General features: G+C 42.0%; 1 protein-coding gene across 5 annotated transcripts in view; it reads right to left on the reverse strand.

Annotated features, from left to right (window-relative positions):
- POGZ (pogo transposable element derived with ZNF domain) overlaps positions 1 to 21657 on the reverse strand; it is a 58877-nt gene that overhangs the window by 16080 nt on the left and 21140 nt on the right. For 2 of the 5 annotated variants that reach the window (XM_074980833.1, XM_074980830.1), the window contains 7 exons: positions 11853 to 11900; positions 8733 to 8908; positions 4703 to 4811; positions 3936 to 4229; positions 2995 to 3207; positions 1569 to 1678; positions 783 to 1117 (listed from right to left, as the gene is read on the reverse strand). In XM_074980833.1, coding sequence (XP_074836934.1) covers positions 783 to 1117; positions 1569 to 1678; positions 2995 to 3207; positions 3936 to 4229; positions 4703 to 4811; positions 8733 to 8908; positions 11853 to 11900 — 1285 coding nt within the window. The remainder of the gene's footprint in view (positions 1 to 782; positions 1118 to 1568; positions 1679 to 2994; positions 3208 to 3935; positions 4230 to 4702; positions 4812 to 8732; positions 8909 to 11852; positions 11901 to 21657) is intronic. The other 3 variants (XM_074980834.1, XM_074980831.1, XM_074980832.1) reach the window with 2 other exon arrangements.

Raw genomic sequence — 21657 nt, forward strand, 5'->3', positions numbered from 1 at the left:
GCACAGAGTGAAGTGGAACCATTTTATGAGGTGGCAGCTCTCATAGTGGGTGGAGGGTTTGCATTTATTCCAAGTCTGAAGTGCCACACCCTATAATTGCCATTCTCTTCTTCCCTAGCAAGGGGTACCTGAGAGGTGCACAAAGGTGCTTCGTGAGTGACTGGGTCAGGGATGCCAGGTGACAAGCTTACAGCACTCAGCAGACTGCTGAGGCAGAGGTGGCTGGCTGTGACACGTACCTGACATTTTTGCTGGCCCTGGCCCTACCCCTGCTGAAGCAAGTAGCCATGCATGCATGCTCCACAGTGCCTTCTTCTTGACAGATGCACTGACAGACAGGTGTGAGTGCTAGAAAGCTCCTTGCCTGATTTACCTTCTGATCACCCATGTCTCAAACTGCCTGGGAAGGAGAAGCATTATCAAACTCTGTATGATGATAACAGGGAGGACCCAATTTGAAGATTTGGCTGCACCATGAACAGCACAAGTCATGCCCCTCTGGAAAGTTGTGAGGAGTAGTAATAATGGGCCACAGTGTCTATTGTGGCTGCAGGTGGGCCTCAAGGGAAAAAGCTTGGGAACCCTGTTCTAGCCAAGAATTCAGGGTTTGGTTCCTAGCTCTTTACCACTAACTCATTTTATGACTATGGGCAAATCACTCCAAGCCTGTTTCTGACCTATCTACCCAATAAAGGGGGCTTTGGGACTCAAGTGAGGGACACAGTAATTCATTTTCAAGAACTAAGAGACGTTGTTATTGAGGCATGTGGCATTCCACTTACCGTATGTTGTTCTTTAGCCTCTTCGTGCAATGTGGACACCGGAAGGATGTTGGAACCTTGGGGAAGTTCAAAAGCTGAGTCACTTTGCCGCCATCCCTGCCATAGTAGAAATCATCTACCAACATGATGAGTTTGCTCTGCGATGAGTCACCTGCATTTTCACTTTGCTCTGGAGCTTTAGCAGGTGGAGACAATGCAGGAATAGGTGTGGAGGAGGGCGGTGAAGCAACAGCTGTAGTTTTTTCTGGAGATGGGGGCTTTGTAGGCTGAATATTTGGTTCGGGTTCTAAGGATTTTCCTTTCTTGAGGAATTCGACCATTTCAGGGCAGCAATACTTAAAAAAAAAAAAGGAAACAAAAACCACTCTAATGATTAGATGGTACAGAACAGTAACTATCACTACACATACAACGTAGGCTGTAGCCTCATTGGATTGCACAAGATAACCAGGCTAAGCCTCATGAGAGCAGACATAAACGTCCACTAAGCAGCCCTCAGGAAAAGATCATATGAATGCTCTTCCCTCCCAGTCAGCACAGCTGGACGAGACTGGAGCTAGGAGGTGCAGTGCTACTGCAGGAACAGGCCCTTCTAACAAGATAAAAAATAAGATCCTGCTATTTGGAGTTATTAAAGATCCTGGGATAGAATTTTACATACCCCTACCCCAGAAGAGTCTCCTACCCAAGCCCCTTCTGTGGCGGGAGAACACTGTTCTTCAGTATTGCCCTGTACAAACAACAGTAGTGACTCATGAATTGTTCATCTCAGGAGTAGTTACTTACACACATGTGTCCTCTTAAAGCCTCAGTCACTCGAAACTGGGCATTGCATCTTGGGCAGACTTTCCGGCCACCATCTTGTAAATCAAAAGTGGGAACAGGAGAAGAGCTGACTGTAATAACAATAATAATAAACTGGATAAGCCAGAACTGGACTCTGATACTAGCCCAACATTCCAATAAATACTTTAACCTGACTTTTGACCCTCCTGAAAATCATTTATTTCAAAAATACTAATGTGAACTGCTAACAGGACTTGAGAGCAGAGGTACAAAAATGTGCAGATTTATGGAAAGTGGTGACAACTCATATAAGATGAGATCCACTGAACATTCAACATTCCCCAGAACAGTCATTGGCCTAAAAACTTCCTGATTAACATCTTTCAGTTAATATCTTTTCCACTACTCCAATCACATTCCACTCTACTTATATCCTTTCATTGACTTCTTGTCCCATCAACGAGTTCAAACTCCTTGTCCTCACCTCTAAATGCAAACAGAAGCCCAGAAACTGGCTGGAACAAAAGGTGGCTTAAAGCTATCTTTTGCCTCCCTCCCACCTGGCTGTGCCTTCTGTGCAGAAGTAGCACAGAAGCAGCCCTTTTACATTGTCTGTAAAGAGCTTTGTATGCCCATGGTGATATGTAAATAATAATTCTAACAATTGTAGTATATGCATCAATAACACTGAATGCACAGTAACAAACACAAGAAGTGATCAGGAACTCACATGATAAAACAGTCACTGTGGAAAACTTCAAGGCAATGACAACAAGAAATCCACCTCTATAGCTCTTTAACATGTCTGTTTCACCTTTTATATACAAGCTAGATAACTTGCTTAATTTTCTGCTTTCAGAAACTGAGTGTTAGGAAAATATTTAAACATCTACTTAAACCTATAGGGGTACACTTTAACCTCACTGGATAGTCAATAAAGAATTTGAAAGCTGCCAGTCTTCTATAAAAAGATTTTACAAGATTACAGAGGGAGACATCTAAATTGGATTTCATTTTCAAATTTGACACTTTTAAATTAGGCCTTAATAGGGATCTCCATTATTGTATGCATTACAAGGGCAATTTCCACACCTTTGACATTGACAGGAATGGCACATATCCTACTTAACTTAATTTGCTTCTTCTACTGGTCTTATTAGTGACAGCTAATGCCCCTTTTCCCCACCTTTCTTTCCCTCTCCTCCCCGCCCCACTATATAAACCCTGGATTCTAACTGTCTACTCCAAATCTGAAGAAGTGGGTCCTATCCACGAAAGCTCATTACCTAATAAATAAATTGGTTAGTCTTTAAGGACACACAGGACTGCTTGTTATTTGTGAAACTACACACTAACACAGCTACCCCTATGAGTCTTTAAACATCTAGGTTCTGCTGAAAGCACAGAAGGCTGCTGCAGACCATACCTTTCAGTGATGATGATGATGATGATGACGACGATTCTGAAACAGTGGATCTCTGGGAACTATGTGCAGGGCTGCTATTAGAAACAACAACTGGACCAGGGCTCTGGCCTAATGAAGGTGTGGTATTCAATGTATTCACCAGCTTAGCAACCTCATTATTATTCTCTCCAGTTATTCCAGGTCTCTTCACAGTCACAAAGCTTGCAATGCTCACTGCCAACAGAAGGGACACAGGAGAAAAAAAAAACAAAACAAAAACATAGGATCTGATGTATCAGGCAAGACTCCCTCATCTATAATGTCCTACACCCTGACCGCCCCCGGTTATCAGCTTACACCACGAAACATGAAATGTCATATGAATAACTATGCATGTTATTGATGACCATAAATATTATCGACTCCTTTTCTGAATACAGCTATACTATTTGACTCTAACTTCCTAAATGTAATTACATTAACGGAACCTCTTGCTGCATGAAGTGTTATTTTTATTTGTTCTAAAGGTTTGTTTGCCATTATTTTTGAACTATCCATCACTCTTCTATGATTGGACATCATAAAAATTATTAGTTTCCATTTCTATTGTGCCCTTAATCTTAAAAACAGGTCAATATATTACCCTTCAAAACACACAAAAAACCAACATTCTACATATCTTAAGGTCGTTCATCTAAGTACGTCAAAACATTTTATAAACACAAATTAGTTAATTCCCATACCCAGCTGGGACAGATGGAAGGATAAATCCCCATTTTACAGACAGGTAAAACTGAGACACAGAGCAGTTAAGTGACTTGCTCACAGTCATGCAGTATGTCAGTGACAGAGTCAGGAACAGAACCCAGGACTCCCACTACCATACTCTAGCACTAGGCCACATATTTGAAGATCAAATTATAAGTACTTGAGTCCCACTGCTTTCCCATGGGAGGTCTTACCTAATTTGGGGTTAGTAGCTTGACTGGATTGCCCTGGCTGCTGCACAGTTAACTGTCCAAGTGTTGTTGGCTGCGTTGAAGTAGGAGTTGTGGAGGTGCTGGGAGTGGACTTACTTTGCTGTTGTGCCTGGGACTGTGGTACAGTGCTCCTGATGGTAAGCGTGGCCGGAATGACCGTAGTGAAAGTGTTGGTAGTGGGTCGGACCGGCATGGTAGTACCTGGTCTCACCTGGGCCATTTGAGAGAAAACCTGAGGAACGCCAACTGCTGGTTTAACAAACTGGGTACCTGGGGCTTCAAAAAGAACAGAAAACCTGGTTAGAGCCGATGCTCCCACTTGATGTGTCAGATATCTTCCTGTTTACTCCCCAGCAGCATTGAGCTCCCACAATTCCCACTACATTCAGTGAAGGTTATGAATGTCTAGTACATTTGGAAATAGCTTCACTTTCTAAGATGAGTGAAATGTGAAAGGAAACATCAGACAATGAAAATTACATTTTCAAATTCTTCTTTTTTAATAATTTTGGGTAGGATTTTTCAAAGAACTACAGTTTTTAAATGGGACTCGTACACCTAGTCATACAGACCCTGACCCTGCAAACTCATATGCATGTGCTTAGCTTTACAGGTGCAAGCAAGACTGCTCACAGCAGGAAATTGCTTACGAAAATCACACTTCTTCAAGGGCCACTAGTAACAAACTTCAAGATACATTATTAGATTACGTTCCTTTAATTGGATAAACGCTAAACAACACTGCTTACCTGGAACTAGGGTAATGGGTCTAACTGTTTGGCCTTGCTGTACATTCAGAACAATTCCAACCTGATTCATTGTGTTTTGTACAGGCCGGACATTCCTTACTGGAAATCCCTGTATTTAAGAGGCAAAATTATCTTTTAACGTATTTATCCCAACAAATCAAAACCAGAGATAATCAGTGTACAGTTTACCAACGGCAATGTGGTGTTAGTTTCTGAATGGTCTGCCTAAATTACTTCTTTGAGGTTCACTAGATACATTTAGGAATGGATAAGATAAATTCACAACCACATCAGAACCAATATTTAGTCAACATGAACTCTTTTCATAGATTTCAGTTGGCAGTACTGCAGATTAGGTCCTATTTCTGCACAGTCAAAAATCCTATTACTCATTTGGTAGCAATCTGCTCAGAAAAATCCTCTGACCACAACCCCCTCCCTCCTATCCTAAAAGGTAAAGGTTCATGAAGAACTTTCACACTGACGGCACCAGTTACAGCCAGTCAAATGACAAAGTTAGAGTGACAAACTGATATAAGTATTAGTCAAGGCAGGTAAGTCTTCTAAGCATTTTTATTCTCTGTTTTTCACAGGGTTTGTTTGTTATTTAAGTAAAACTAACACAGAACTGACTGATCCAAGCACCTAGGCTCTTCTGTGCCAGCTAACAGACCAGCACCATCCCTTTGTATTGTTGTGCTTGCTGAGAAAAACCTTCAATATAAGTGACAAATATATCATTACAGATATATATTGTGAAAACACTTAGACATTTAGAGCTTAAAAAACTACAACTGCAAGTACTTTCAACACTAGTTTTCCCTATAATTGTCTGACCTATTTATGGAGAACTACTCAAATATAAGCACACAGTAGAGGAGAAAGAAGAAGAGCAGTGATTATATTTTATTTATATACACAAATAAGAATGGAACAATGAAAAAAAGTCACTTCAATTGTAAATACATTTCCTTTCCATTATTAATATTTATATGTTTTGTACAAATGCAGCACGTTCCATAAATGGACATTTTCTTCAAAAACAGCAGAATCTCCAACGTAGCATCCTGAAGACAGTTCTTTCCTGGCAAAGAATGTGTCCAGTGCTAGCGAACAATCTTGTGACTGTAGCATGATTGGCAGGATAGTATTAAATTTGATAAAAACTTTAACAACTACTGGCTATTTTCTCAGTTGATCAAATTCACAAGACGGATTATTGAGGAGTTGCATATCAAAAATCTTAAGTTGAAGTCAGATGCCCGTAAACAAAGCAGTAGACATTAATGGCATTTTTGGATGTTGTTGCTTGGTCTGTAGGCTTTGGTAGATTGTCACAACACATCAGATGATGTAAAAAGAACTTCCTCTGATATTTTTCTCTTAATGTGATTCAGCAGTCAAAGCAACTTAAAAAAATTGGTGTGGCACAGAAACAATGACAAATGGCTTTGCACTTATGTTACTTACAGTTGCATCAAACGTCAAAATATGTCTAAACTTTTTCTATGGTCTTCTTTTACATTATCTATCTTTTTTTGGGGAAAAAAAAAGAGTCAAGTCTAGATGTTAGCAAAAGTGGGGTAGGCAGCAAGATTATACTTCTCCTCCCCTTTCATTTGTCGAGTGCAGTGGCAACTGGGGACACCACCTCACTTAAAAATTCCAGCTCTGTGTTAGAAGAATTTTGTCACCTAGACACACTAACCCTACCAAGCATGTTGTAAATGCAGGGAAAGCTACTGAACTCTGAATTCCATCATATATTGGCAGATTTGGGATTGTTTTTCCAAGTGTGTCATTCACAATCTCATCACTCTTTGAAGTCCAGTGTGCAGTATTGCTGAAGACATAAGCACTTACCCACTACAACTTCTGAAGCAATGATTATATTAAGAGTTCTTGGCCGGAGTCCTAGATGCATCAATAGTTTCTACCCAGTTCAGAGTGTATGAAAAATGGGTAACGTGGCAGTAAAATATATATGAACAGTCAGTAGTATCGCTTGTCAAAACTTCATCAATACTCACATGGCTACACCTATCACAATGTAGGGTTTTCACTTGTTTGCTAGCACCCTCCTCCACCTTCTTATCCACATTATCTTCCAACACTCCAGGTCGTGAAAAGAGCTCAATGGCTTTAACAAAATTGCTAGCACTATCTTTGCTAAGCGTTATTTTTATCGAGTCCAGGTCAAACTGAGTGGATCTAAGTCAAAAGAGAAGTGCTCGTATTGTATGAATGTGTTCCAACAAGTGATGGAAGCCTAAGACTATAAACTGTTGTTCGATTAGTAGAGTCAATCCAGTGACAAGTAATACTCATGTAGTGTCTCACTTGACGCATCCACACATCTCCAGTTATACAAAGATACAGATGCCTATTTGTTTTTTATTCCTCCAGGAGCCAAGTTATATTGTCCCATTAATTTATCCTTTATTTTTACAGTTCACAGGACAGTAACCTCAGGAATAATTTCAGTAAACAAAGTATGAAAGCCACACATGCCAATAGTTGACAGAGTCAGCATATCACTCATAGCTTATCTATTTTTTTCCTTTGGACACTGGTCCATCATGGAGTCATTGCTGCACAAAAGTATCAATACAGGGGAGCCTTTTACTTTGCTGTTTCCCCAGATGCTGTGGTTCAATCGTCAACAGTTTGCTTGCATCCAAAATCCTTTTCTCCATGACTTCTCTAAAAAACAAATCAAAATAAACTGAATTAGAGTAAAGATGTTATTAATGGCAATTTCAGACTTACTAAGTCAGTGTTTCTAAAACTATGTTCTGCTGAACACTGGCGTTCCATGAACAACTCACACGGGTGCTGTGAGCATCTGATACTTCTTTTGATGTCATACACTAATGGTATATATTTTCTGTTATTAAAATCAGATACAATGTTACTTCTTCATTGTTATGCTATCTGATTAAATTACTTTATTTTGTTTTTGCTGTATATGTTTCTGTTTGTTTTTTTAGTCTGACAATTTTTTTTTTTTTAAGAAAATTCTGAAAGGTATTCCACATGAAAATATTATTGTTTGTTGTTCTGTGGTCTCAAAAAGTTTAAGAAACACTATAGTAATCACAATTTCAGGAAACATAAAGAAAGCAGATGAAGAAATAATAAATATGTCCAGCTGAAGGAAAAATATAGTGAACAAAAATGGAATGAACCATATTAAATAATCATTATTTACCTGCACGTTTGGTGAAATCTGAGCTTGCCTTATCTTGTCTGTGAATTGTCTTCCCTTTTGGTTTGCACAAACTACAAACTCCTTCGCTAAAGTTCCAATCATCTTCAACAACATCTGAGAAGTAAGTTCTCACTACAAATCCGCAACACTTTATTTTCAGACTCCATTACTGACTGAAGAGATATTTCCAGATTAAAGAAGACCAAGAATATTTACAAGAATAAGAAATGAAACAGGAAGTATAATCAATGATATAAAGACTGGCAGTGGAGGCACTAGGTAGAAGCTGACAAAACAATTGCTTAGCCCCCAATTTTTCAATGCTCCTTCAGCACTGGAGCACGCTCAGTGCCTAGTAAGCATTTCTTATCCTACCCTGCAGGACATGCAGCTACTGGATTTGTTTTCTCAATGTTGAACACTGAGAGGTATGTGTCTGCCTGCTTCGTCCCCTCTCCCATACTGACTCTGACCTCCAATAGTTTGCCCCGTCATAGTGAACAATCAGAAATGAAGAAAGTAGAGTGACCACCCTCTCTTGCTGGTGGAAAAGCAGAATTAAATAACAAAAAAGGGCCCACGGCAGTTGGAACAGAGGGTTTTAAAAAGTGACCAACCCAGGACACAGTGGTTTCTAGGGAGAAACCAGAAACCAGAACATTTTGAAAAAATATTTGCAGATTTCTTTTTTGTAGGAAAAAAACATTAGTTATGTACCTTCAAACAGCACTTAAATACAGACACTAAGAACAGAATACATAAAGGTATTTAAGTACAGTTATGTAGAGTGCTTTACGTACATGGGAACGGAAAACTCACCTGTGTTGTTATGAAGATAGGTTGGCTGCTCACTGGTGAATTAGTAACATGGTTGGCATTCTGCATGACTTGAACAGGCCGTAACACTGGCTGTGTTACCATTGTGCCTAACCCTGAGGTAGGGTTCTGGGTAAGGATTAGTGGCTGTCCACCTTGCTGAACAAGAGGGTTACCAGCTGTAAAAACAAAAAACAAGAAGTATTTGTCAAATCAGATCTGCTTATTTTATAAACTTTAATTGTTTCAGACTCCTCAGTGCCTAGTTTTAGCCTCCATAATTTGAACTAGTTACACTACACACATTTTAATATATATATTATGAAAAAAGACCCACCCCTTCCATGTATCATTTAACTAGTTTATAAATCTGAGATTTTTAAAACTGTCCATGGAATTGAGCAACCAAATCCCACATGCAGTTTGGAAAAATACATCTCAAAGATGGATTTCTCTTGCCTGTAGCATAGTTGTTGAATGCTGTTCTGGCAGCGTAAAGAGAATACAGAAGTCTCGTAGCTGACCAGAAGCAGTCAGGCACTGCTTCAGGGTGAAGCAAACTGACACAGCACCTCTCACAAGCCACAAGAAAAGGGGTCTACCAGAAAAACCACAATGAATAGCACCACAGAAATAATGGGTAGCACTGTCAACCATAGGCAGTCAGATATGTGAGCTGCAATCATGTTGAGGGCTGCACTTTCCCTTGCACAACCCAGTACCAGAAGGGCACAAAGGTGACCATCTACCTTAGCCCCTCTTCCTACACTTCGAAAGTGCCTGCATGTGCTACGTAGCCAAGAGACACACTACACTTTCAGCCTTAATATAAAAAAAAAATTGAGCTTATTTGAATCACATCAGAGTCAAGAGAATATCCTACAATACTTTGGATTAATACCTTTGTCCCTTCAGTTCAGAAGCTCTTCTTTCTTTTTGTTATTAAAGGATAGTAACTCTTTTTGGCCAAAGCCTACATACTGGGCTTACAGCTATGAAAAAGATTAGACCTTGTGTCCTTAGAATTAAATATCCTGATATTACATGGTATGCAAAATATTCCCTCACAGTGCTTTTGGTTTCAAAGAGTTACTGGGCACTTATTGGGTCTTCTTGAGGGAATACCATTCCCTGTTACTATTATATGCAGTGTTGTTTTTTTTTAAAGCTACAGTTATAGTTACCTAACACTTTACCCTATAAAATGCCATTGCAGTTAATTTTGCAAGCTTTTGACTGTCTGGGCTAACCTATTTGATGACAGGTATCTGCCTTAGGTTGAATTTTCTTAGGAAAGTTTTCAAGGAAATATGCTGTTCTACTTATGTTAGAAATATTCTTGGTGTTTTATTGACCTGTTCTAGCACTTCTAGGGTATGCAGCAGGATCTTTATATTTGCACTGCCCTGGTGTTGAGGATGTATCTTTTGCTACACCCATGAAAACACTCCCATATTTGATTAAAATATCAGCACCTGAAAATATTTATCAGCACATGTCCTGCAGAGGTTTGTTACGTTGGTTCCATTATTCTCCAAAGATTCTGTCTGCACTATCCCCATACAGCTCCTCTATGTCAACCACAGTGACCATGCACTATCCCCAAAGTGCAATTAAGCCTGCTCTATCTTAGGGGTGCAGGGGACATAGGGGCTTAGCAGGACTGTCCCTGCAACTGCTCCTCCTGGCACTCAAAGGGCTGCTATGGAATCAGAACTGAGACCCGAGTGATAAGTCTCCTCCGTGCTCAATACTTCTTCAGTAGGTGCCCAGGCTGGATGAAGAAGAAATAGAAGGAAACCTGACTGCACATAAGAAACAGGACAGGAGGAACAAGAAAGCAAAGTGAAGACAGGGCATGCTAGAGGGATAGATGCCAAAGAGAATTAGACCACAATGGGAGAGGAATAGGACAGGAAATGGGAAGACTGTGAGGAAAGGTGTCTACCCACTGAAACATACTCTGCTATAAAACCTGGATTCTAGAGTCGTATCATCCTTCTGTTGCTACTAAATAGCAGTGAAATTTGCTATCAAAATGTGCATTTCATTTTTACTCTACGTAAGTCAGCCACCCAGAGAAAATTAGTTCTGTTAACCAAAGTCTATGCTGTGGACCTAAAGGTGCCAGTCTTGCTGATGACCCATGTGGAAAATCAATAACATTCCATGTGATGAAATTTACATTTTTCAGTTTACTTGCTTTGTTTTAAATTTAGGAAGTTCTATGAGCAAGGGTCAACAGAACATTGTGGTTGCAGACTTCAAAATATAAAAGTTACTAATGACCAATTAAGGTTGCAGTAGCAACTTTAATTTTCTCCCCTTGTGCATATACTTTATGATGTAGACTTTAATTACATGATCATCTATTTGCCACAGAATCTTTGTCTCATTCAGTGCACAGACTAAAAGATGCTCTGGGAATGAATCAAGGTTATGTAGCAAATGTGTTGTCTGTAGGAGTCAGTCTCATTTGCGAAAAGAATTTGGAATGTGTATAGTGAATGAAGCAAGAGACTGAAAGAAGAGGAAGGGGGTCTTGTCCTTATAGCTGATGAATGTCTCCCTAGAGAACTGGAGTCTACCCCTATCTCTCCCACTTAATTCCTGTCTAATACTGGCTAAGTTACTAATCCCAACATTTTTTCACAGGTGGATCTGTCCTCATTTTCTGGGTGTTCATTTCAAAAAATTTGAGACCTGATCTGAAGAAGTGCTGAGAGTTCATAACTTCAACTGAAGTCTGTATGTTCAAAGCACAGCTCCATTAATTGCTTTAAAAACACAAAGTACTCTGAATAAAAATCAATCCATCTGTAGCATCAAAGATTGGGCCCCCAAAATCAGTGAGGCATTTGACAATTTTGGCTTCAACCTCTGTCTCATATCTTCCATTGTAAAATGGGGAATGGGGTAAATAATATCTTACCTGACAGGAATACTGCAAAGATGAAATTTATTCACTAATGTTTATGAACCGATGTGATATCACAGTGACACATGTCAAATAAAAGACCATGAGGAAATTTATAGTACTGTATTCAGAATATTTGTGTGAAGTAAAAAAGGCATGGGGACACACATTAAATGAAAGGATAAAAAGAAGTATTGCATAGCTACCCATTCGATCAGCAGCATTGTTCCTGTGCACTGACTGAGGCAGGGGTCCTGCAGAAAAAAACAGTATGTGATCATGTAATTAAAGACTGTACCAAATTGCCAAATTAAGATTGCACAGATGAGAACTATTCAACAAGAGGCCATGCCTACAGAAACAAACGAATTTTGCTGCAATCTCCTTTTAAAGAGTACTTCATATAGTGCTGCTGACAATTAACTAAGAAGTATTATTCTTCAAATTAGTACTGAACTAATATTACCAGATATGTGCTCAAGGATCTATTATCTTTCAGAACAATTATAAAACCAAGGTCCTAGATACTCAAGGTCATTAAAGATCCCCCAGCAACATTTGTACGAGAAGAGATAAGAGCAGTATCTTGACCAAAATCTAACTAGAATAAAATGTTATGTACGCTGCAGTCACTGTGGTTCTTCAAGAAGCTCTGTCCACAAAGATTCTGCTGTTAGTATGTGTGCTCCCAAACCGTACAAGATAGGATTATTTTTGTCACCAGTGTTAGTTGGGGCTATGCCTCTGCTCCAGTTGCTCCTGTGAGCGGGCGCGTGCACGTATGCACGCATGCACACACATGGGCATAAAGGGTAAAGTGAAACCAATTATCCCTCAGTGCTTTCACCAATAGAGAATCATGCAGAAGTAAGGCTTCATATATAAGAGGTCGAGAAAGGTACATCATGGAATCCGTGTGGACAATGACATCTTGAAGAACCTTTTAATATAGGGGAATTAACTGTTCCCTCTTCAAGTGATGACCCTGACAGATTTTTACTCCTGGTGACTAAAAAAAGCTGTGTAGATGTCCTGTTGCTTGAAGAGGCTTATCAAGAGTTCTGTTTAAATAAACAACTGCAGACCAGCCCTACTAAACCAGCAGCTGATATGGCATCTTCTACTGGGGAACAGTGTCATTTAAGTGTATGGACTGAACACTGTGTAGCTGCTACAAATTTCAGATATGGAGCTGAGACTGCCTGAGCTCTAATGGAATAAGCTCTCTCACCTTACTAAATCTTAACATATCCTTAGGCAGTTGCAAAACATACTTAGGTGATCTCTAAGAAGATACAAATTGTCCTTTATCTCTATCAGAAGGAACCACAAATAGTTTGGGTGTGAACTGAACAATTTAGTTGTAAAGTACGACAGCACTCTTTACTACATCAATTGTATGAAGTTTAATTTCCCCGGAGTGAGGTTTGGAATCAAAAACTGGGAAGTGAATGGATTAGTATTCATGGAACCGAAAACAAATTTGGACAGAAACTAGGGTAAGATCTAAGAGTAAAAATGCCCTTGGCTACGTCTACACTAGCCCCAAACTTCGAAATGGCCATGCAAATGGCCATTTCGAAGTTTACTAATGAAGCGCTGAAATTCATATTCAGCGCTTCATTAGCATGCGGGCAGCCGCGGCACTTCGAAATTGACGTGCCTCGCGGCTCGTCCCAACGGGGCTCCTTTTCGAAAGGACCCCGCCTACTTCAAAGTCCCCTTATTCCCATCAGCTCATGGGAATAAGGGGACTTCAAGTAGGCGGGGTCCTTTTGAAAAGGAGCCCTGTTGGGACGAGCCGCGCGGCAGCGAGGCGCGTCAATTTCAAAGTGCCGCGGCCGCCCACATCCTAATGAAGCGCTGAATATGCATTTCAGCGCTTCATTAGTAAACTTCGAAATGGCCATTTCGAAGTCTGGGGCTAGTGTAGACACGGCCCTTATGACTCAACAAATAATGCGGACCAGACATGAATACCTGAGTTGCCTCTTCTCTTTGAGCTGATGTAATGGCTACCAAAAATGCAGTCCTCACTGAGGAGCGGTGGAGTTGCACAGGGCTCATATTTGGGACCATCAATCCTGCTAATATTTTACAGTAAATTCTCACTATAAAGCCCTTCAGAATAATGAAAATTCAGCTATAAAGAAACCAGCCCCTGAATCCCACCTCAAGTCCCACAGCTGCAGTGGAAGCTGAAGGCTCCTCCAGTCCTGCTGCAGTTGCAAGGCTGAAGGAGTGGTCAGTCCGTCAGAGCTGTGAGGCTGAAGGAGCTGACAGCACCCCCCACCTCCATGTCACTGCAAGGCAGCAGCACTCTTTAACTATAGTGATTCCCTGACCAGTGTTCCCTTTAAGCTGAATGCTTGGCTGACCACCCAAGAAAGATTCAAGTGCCACCCAGCTGATTAGCAGAGTGCCCACAGCTGGCAGCATGTGTTTCTACTGATAGTGCACATCTACAGGTGCCTTAGTGGCCATAACAAAATATATTCCACAAATGTATGGGAAAAATTAGAGGAAACATTACCCCAAGCTATAACAAATACATGGGTTGGATCCTAATGGGCTCATTTTAGCAAAGGTGTATTGTTTTGATGTCCTAGGAAGTTGGGGATGCTCAGATGGAAAGCTCCAATTGTTTCAGGCTTAGCAAGTAGCACAGTATTGCTGAAATTGGCAATTTAAAATGGAAGATGCTGGTGGTGTTGCTCAAATAGAAACCTTTCCATTTAGCTTTGCAATTAACTCTAGATAAATATTTCCTGCTCTGTGGCAGAACATTCTGAACTTAACCTGAATAGCTTCTTCTGGTGGATGTCACTGAGCCAGCACTCAGGATGTCAGATGTAAGAAAACTGTATCCAGGTATGAATGCTGATGTTCCAGACCATGCCAGGCACCGTGTAGCTGAGGTCTAGCATGTTGCACGATGTAAGAGCCTAAGGCTGTGTGTTCTGAAAAACTGAGACATGTTCTCATTGGTGTTCCTGCAGGGCTGTGGCCACAAGGAGGGGCCATGGTAATATGGCACTTTGGAACATGCTAATGAGACGCTGCCATAAATATGCAGCATCTCATTAGCATAATAGTGGCAGTGCACGCTTCAGAACTGCCAGTTTCAAAACGTACGCCGCCCGTGTAGCCAGGGGCCTTTCAAAATGACCCGCTGATTTTGAAGTCTCTTCTTCCCAAAACCAAATGGAAAGAAGAGGTCTTCAAAATCAGGGGGCCATTTCGAAAGGGCCCTGGCTACACAGACAGTGTGTTTCAAAACCGTCAGTTTCGGAGCATGTGCAGCCATCATTACGCTAATGAGGTGCTGCACATTCATGACAGTGCCTCATTAGCATATTCCGAAGTGCCACATTACAATAGCCCTTCCGAAAGGAGGACAAGTATGGCAACAGCCCAAGAGTTTGACTTACATTTGGTCATCTCACTTGCAGAAGGAATCTCTTGCTCAGTTGCAGCCTAACAGTGCTCCTGTGATTCTATGCTCCAAATCAATGTGGATTTTTGTCTCTCACACAGATATAGTTTTGCAAATATCACAATTTCTCATGTTCTTCCTGAAATTGAATGTCTGGCTATGTTCCTCAGACCAATTAGCAGCCTACCTATCAAAGTAAGACTAGACCTTGATTCCCTGCCTCCTTTCATATGCTGTAACAAACTTGGTAAGCATCCTTGAACATAAGAAGGATCAGACTATACCATCTATTCTCTTTTGGGCTACATCCACACTTACCAAAAACTTTGAAATGGCCAAGCTAATGGCCAGATCGAAGAATACTAATGAGGCGCTGAAATTGCCATGTTTTGATCCCACGTGGCTCGTCTCCATGGGGGTCCTTTTTGAAGGGACCCCACCAACATCAATATCTCCTTATTCCTACAGACTCCTATTCCTGTAGAGGACTCCTTATTTCTGTACAACATGCTGGACTCATGTAAAAATAAGGAGATTTTGATGTTGGTGGGGTTCTTTCGAAAAGGACCCCCCGTGTAGACGAGCCGCACGGGAGAGAAACGCAGCAATTTCAAAGTGCCGCTGCTGGGGGCATGCTAATGAGGCGCTGAATATGCATTTCAGTGCCTCATTAGTATTTTTCGATCTGGCCAGTAGCATGGCATTTCAAAGTTTTTGGTAAGTGTAGACAAAGGCCTGGAATAGCTCATTTCAAAATAAGACTGCTGCATAAGCATATCCAGAGTGACCAGTGAAGCTGGAGTACTGAGTTGGAGAGCCTAAGGCAAGGGGAGGCAGGTACCAGACAGGGTGATCCTGTGAACCCTGACTTCTATTATTCTTCATGAACTCCTCCCTCGAATCTATCCAAATGTGCTATCCAGGGAGAAGAAGATGGGAGATACCATAAAAAGATCAGATATGCTCCTCAAAGGAAGAGGGAAAAGAGTATATCTCCTCTAACAGATGGATTATTCCATTCAGTGTGTTCATTGTGTGTGGCCTGAGGTAAGTACAAGTTACACTTTTAAGTCTGAAATTCCAGTGACTCTAAAGCAGTGGTTCAGATACACTGACAAAAGTGGCAGGGTAGACATGGCCTATTAGAGTCTTGTACATTTTAATACTGAAAAGTACAACATGCCTATAAGGGAATTCCTGCACAGGGATTGTTATTGTAAGGTCTCAGGCACAGAAGCTGGCTTTTTATCAAAATGGCAGACATTGTTTTAGAGATTCAATTTTAGATCTGCTAACCTGCATGCAGCATTGCCTAAGAAACACCACAATATTTGCTAGGAAAAGATGGATGAGACTTAATAGGTTCTTGCAATTCTTATTTGAAAGCCTTTTTTACGAATCTTTAAAATGCAACAAGACAGCTACTGAAAACCAGAAAGGCTCCAGACATGGCTCCTTTCTTGAAGCCTTCAGTGTAGTCTGCAGTTTAAAACCAGATTTTGACCCTCAGTTACTGGGCCATCAGATATTGCAGAGATTGTAGAGGTGACAGATGTCCCTATGGCACTTTGCCACTTCAGTCCCTGCTGGCAGCAAGCTGGAAGGGATTCCCTTGTGAGTCAAAGTCACGTAGTAGGAGATGGCACCAGCTCAAATAACATCACTCCTCCAGAATGAGAAGTCCACATTCACAGTCAAAGAGTTTTATTCTTATTGGTCTTAAAAGTGCACCAAATTTTTCCTTACTGTACCAGTGTAATCCAACTGATATTAATGGAAAAATATCACAGAAACCAAAGGAAAATGTAACCTAACGTACATAAGATAATGGGCTCTAAAGAGATATAGAGAATATTCAAGTTTCTGTAGATCTGTTCATCTCAAGGGATTGCAAAGCATTTTGCAAATTTAAACTGATATTAGTAAGAACAAAAAGCCCCCCAAAACACATCACCATCATGGTCAAAAAATTAAGTTTAGTAGCAATTAAGACTGTAGCAGGACATAGTCCATCCATTCAAAATCTTAAAAGAAGTATGAAGGTAAGACTTGTGCATTTCTTTCCACTTTCATGTTACCTACAGCTCCCAATAATGTTCTCTACTACTCCACAAGACTTTTACTTCCATCTCAAAAAGATTCCAAAAAGCAAAAAATGGTTACTCACCTTTTGTAATTGTTCAAGATGTGGTGTTTGAGTCCACTCCAAATCAAGTAAGCGTACATGACTCCCCTAGCAGCTAGCCATATGGTTAGCCTTGGCGTTCCCTGGAGTGGTGCCAATATGGCACTCAAAAGAGGGTTCTGCTGACCCGCCCCGCCACACCTCAGTTACTTCATTCTGGCTACTCCAACAGAGGGGAAGGACTGGTGAGTATTCAAATGGACATGAACCAATACATCTTGAACAACAAGTTATGAAAGATGAATGACCATTTCTGATTCTTTGAGTTCTTGTTCATGTGTATTCCAATCGGTTGATTCACAAGCACAAGTCTAGGAGATTGCGTTGGAGTTCTTCACTGATTAGAGGACTGCCTGACCAAAGGTTTTGCCATCTCTAGGTTACTGTGTAATTGCATAGTGCACAACAAAGGTATTTATCAAGGACCAGTGTGTAGCCTTACAAACCTGCTGAGTGGGGATCGCACAAGGAATGCTGTGGAGAAAATCTAGGCCCTTGCGACATTAGTAGGAGCAAAGCTATACCTGGGAGGCCTAACATTCTTGGCTCCAGGAACGATTGATGAAGAGATGCACTGAGATAACACAGACTGGCCCTTCATTATTTCTGCCACTGACACAAATAAGTGAAGTGACTTCCGGAACAGTCTTGTTCTATCAATGTAAAAGGCCAGCACTCACTCTACACACATCAAGGGAATGAAGACTCTGTTCTCTAGCACTACAGTGTGCTTTCAGGTAAAACACCGGCAGAAAGATATCTTGAGTCATATGGAAACTTGAGACCACCTTTGACAAGAAGGCCAGATGCAGACATAGCTGCCTGCACCTTGTCCTTATACAAGGCTGGCCACTATTGGAAGATGGAATACTGGACTAGATGGACCTTTGGTCTGACTCAGTATGGCTAATTTTATGTTCTAAGATTGTAAAGGGAGCTATGACATGAGGGCCCTAGCAGAGGCATTGAAACCAGAAAAACCACCTTAAAAAGAACAATAGAGCAGCAAGCAGCCAATGGTTTAAACAGGAGCCCCAGGAGCTTGCACAGAACTAAGGTAAGGTCCCAGGAAGGGTCTGGTTGGTAGACCTTGGGGTAGAGTCTGTCCAGGCCTTTTAGAAATCACCTAACCATCAGGTTCGTGAACACCAAATGAACATGTGTCCCCAGGTGGAATGCTGATATGGACACTAAGTGGCATTTACAGAGGACACAGACAGCCTTTGCTGCTGAAGTTTGAGAAGGCAGTTCAAGATGAAAGGCTTAGAAGACCATATCAGAGAGATACCATATTACACTGACAAGACAGAGAATCTCTTCCACTTTGTGAGATACTCAGCCCTCGTGGAAGGCTTCCTACTACCAAGGAGGACTTGTCTGACCTGGTCTGAGCAAGACAGCTCTGCTAGATTCAGCCATGGAGCTTCCAAGCCATAAAGTGCAGTGACTCCTGGTCTGGATGGCAAAGATGCCGATGGTCTTGCATTAGAAGGTCTGGGTAGAGTTTTAAGGTGAGTGGTGTCCATACCAATATGTCCAGAAGAGATGTAAACCCAAGCTGGTGAGATTAAATGACATGAGCTCATTCCCCCAGTTGTGAGGAGGAATTTGTGAATGACTGGTATAGGGAGGAAGGCATAAAGTAGCTGGTCTGCCCACAAGAGGAGGAACACATCCGCAGCTGATCCAGGGCTGTGGTTCTGCAAGGAGCAGAACTGCTGGCACTTCTTGCTGTGCCTCATGGTGAATACGTTCATCTGAGGAAGGCCTACCACTGGAAGATTTGTGTTCCCAACATTTGGATAAAGAGACCATTGGTGACCCTGAAAGGACCTGCTAAGATGGTCCACCAGCTCCTTCTGCACCCCTGAAAGGTATGAAGGTTGCAGAAGAATCAAATATTCCACAGAGAAGTCCAAGAGCAGGTACCTCCTGGCACAGAGGAGAGGACTGTGCATTCCCCGTTTGTTCTCATACAACATTGCCATCATGCTGTCCCTCATCACTGACATGCAATATTCTGACAGATATAACTGAAAAGCCTGACAAGTTAGTTGTACTGTCCTTAGTTCCCTGGCACTGAGGGGGAAGCATCAGATATCTGGAGATCAAAAGCCCTGAGTTTTTAGATCCCCCAGACGGATGCCCCATCGTAAGTTTGAAGTGTCTCTGACCACTGATGCTGAAGTTTGTGGTGTTCCAAAGGGAACCCCAGAGCTCACCTCCTGTAGCTCCAACCACCAGGTCAAGGAATTAAGGACTGGGTAAGGCACTATCAGCTCTAAAGTATCCCTGGTTGAGCAAAAGACTAACATCAGCCTTGAACAGAATAGTCTAAATCTGAGCCTGACATGTTGCACTATGTACATCCAGGCAGACACGTGGCAGTTCCTCGATGTAGTAGTGGGCCTTGATTGGCCAGTCATCTAGTTCTGAGAACACTTGTATGTGATGTCTATGAAGGAAAGCTGCTACTGCTGCCATGCATACGGTGAACACATGGGAAGCTGCTGACAGGCTGAACTGAAGTATTGTGAACTGGGAATGGGCTGACATGGCCTTCTTTTGCCACTGCAATTTCTCTTCCTTGAACTATCTTGATGGCTCTGTTGCAAGAAGTGTTACTGCGTTGAGGGTGGAAGGAATGTAAAGGTCTAATACCTAAGGTTAGTCCTGGAGTCCTTCAGACTGTTGAGCCTCTTATCAGTTTTCTCAGAGAGCACTGAGACCCCTTCAAAAGGCATATTCTGTACAATCTGTTGCACTTTTTCAGGGAGGCCTGAGACTTGTAACTAGGACCCATTATACATAGCAGTCTTCTGGCCGTCATCCTGGTAGCAGCATGTGCTGCATCTAATGCTGCCTGCGGGGATACTCTGGAGAGGAGTCTCCCCTTTTTGACAATGCTGAAAACTCAGTCCTAGAGTCTGAGGTGAGACATTCAGTGAATTTAGTGAGTGCCAAGCAAGTGTTGTAGCAGTACCTACTGACAAATGCCTGCTGATTTGCAATACGCAACTGTAGACTTCCCCCCGCATACCTTAGAATAGATTTTTCATTTGAAGAGGCCTAGGTGTCTAGCCTCTCTGTTCTTAGGGAAGGGCCCTTGAAACCCATTTCTCCCTTTGACTGACTGCATCAACTACAAGGGAGTTCCAATTGTAGGTGAGAGTAAAGATATTCATACCCTTTAGAAGGGACAAAGTACCATCTCTCATTCTTTTGGCTGTAGACTGCAACAAACCTGGAGCTGGTCACAAGTTCTTTGCAAAACCCGTGACCATCTTAATGAGTGGCAATGCTCTTCTAGGCCGTTTCTACACAGGCCACTTCCTTTGGAAGTGGCATGCTAATACACAGAGTGAAATATGCTAATGAGGCACGGACGCAAATTCAACATGCCTCATTAGCATAACATCACGTGATTTCGAGTCCGGAAGACCGTTCTTCCGGACTCCAAAATGCCGTGTAGAAGCGCGGCCCCGGGGGGGCTTCCAGAAGGACGTGCTTCTTCCGGAGGCCCCTTCTTCCCAAGAATTTTCAGGAAGAAGGGGCCTCTGGAAGAAAGACCTCCTTCTGGAAGCCCCCCTGGGGCTGCACTTCTACATGGCATTTTGGAGTCCAGAAGAACCTATCGCATTAGTCCGGGAGCTGTCCTTGTCTGTGAAGACAGAGGGAAAGAAAGCATTGAGCACTTCAGCTTTCCCCACATCATCTGTCACTGGGTTACCTCCCTTAGCCAGCAGGGGGCCCACGCCGTCTCTGATCACCTTCTTCTTGCTAACATGCCTGTAGAAACTTTTCTTGTTATCCTTCACATTCCTCGCCAGTCGCAATTCCAGTCGCATTTTCGCCTGCCTGATAACTGCCCTACATTCTCGAGCTATACCTTTATATCCCTTCCTAGACATTTGTCCAAGTTTCCACTTTTTGTAAGCTCCCTTTTTGTGCCTAAGTTTTCCAAGGATTTCCCCAGTAAGCCAGTCTGGTCTCCTACCATATTTACTTCTCTTGCTGTGCATCGGGATAGTTTCTTTCCGCACCTTCAATAGCGCTTCCTTAAAATACTGCCAGTTTTCCTGGACTCCTTTTCCCTTCATGGCAGCATCCCAGGGGATTCTGCCCATCCCATTGTGAAGGATTCTGACACTGGAGTGGCCACTGAAAAGGATGGGGCCTCCTTTGGTGTCCTGCACCTACTATACGCAGATCTGTAGGAATAAGACTCCAACTTAGTATATGAAGACCAAGGGGGGGGGGCACACATCTCAACACTAATTTAACCATAGCAGGGAGAGGGGGTTCCAGATGCCTTCCCTTTAGATTGCACTGGTGAGCTCAGCAGCATCAAGGGTGCTGGTGCGGAGTCCTGCCCAGGTGGCAAAAATGG

Source organism: Carettochelys insculpta, chromosome 30, assembly GCF_033958435.1.
Source record: "Carettochelys insculpta isolate YL-2023 chromosome 30, ASM3395843v1, whole genome shotgun sequence".
NCBI classification, from domain to species: domain Eukaryota; kingdom Metazoa; phylum Chordata; order Testudines; family Carettochelyidae; genus Carettochelys; species Carettochelys insculpta.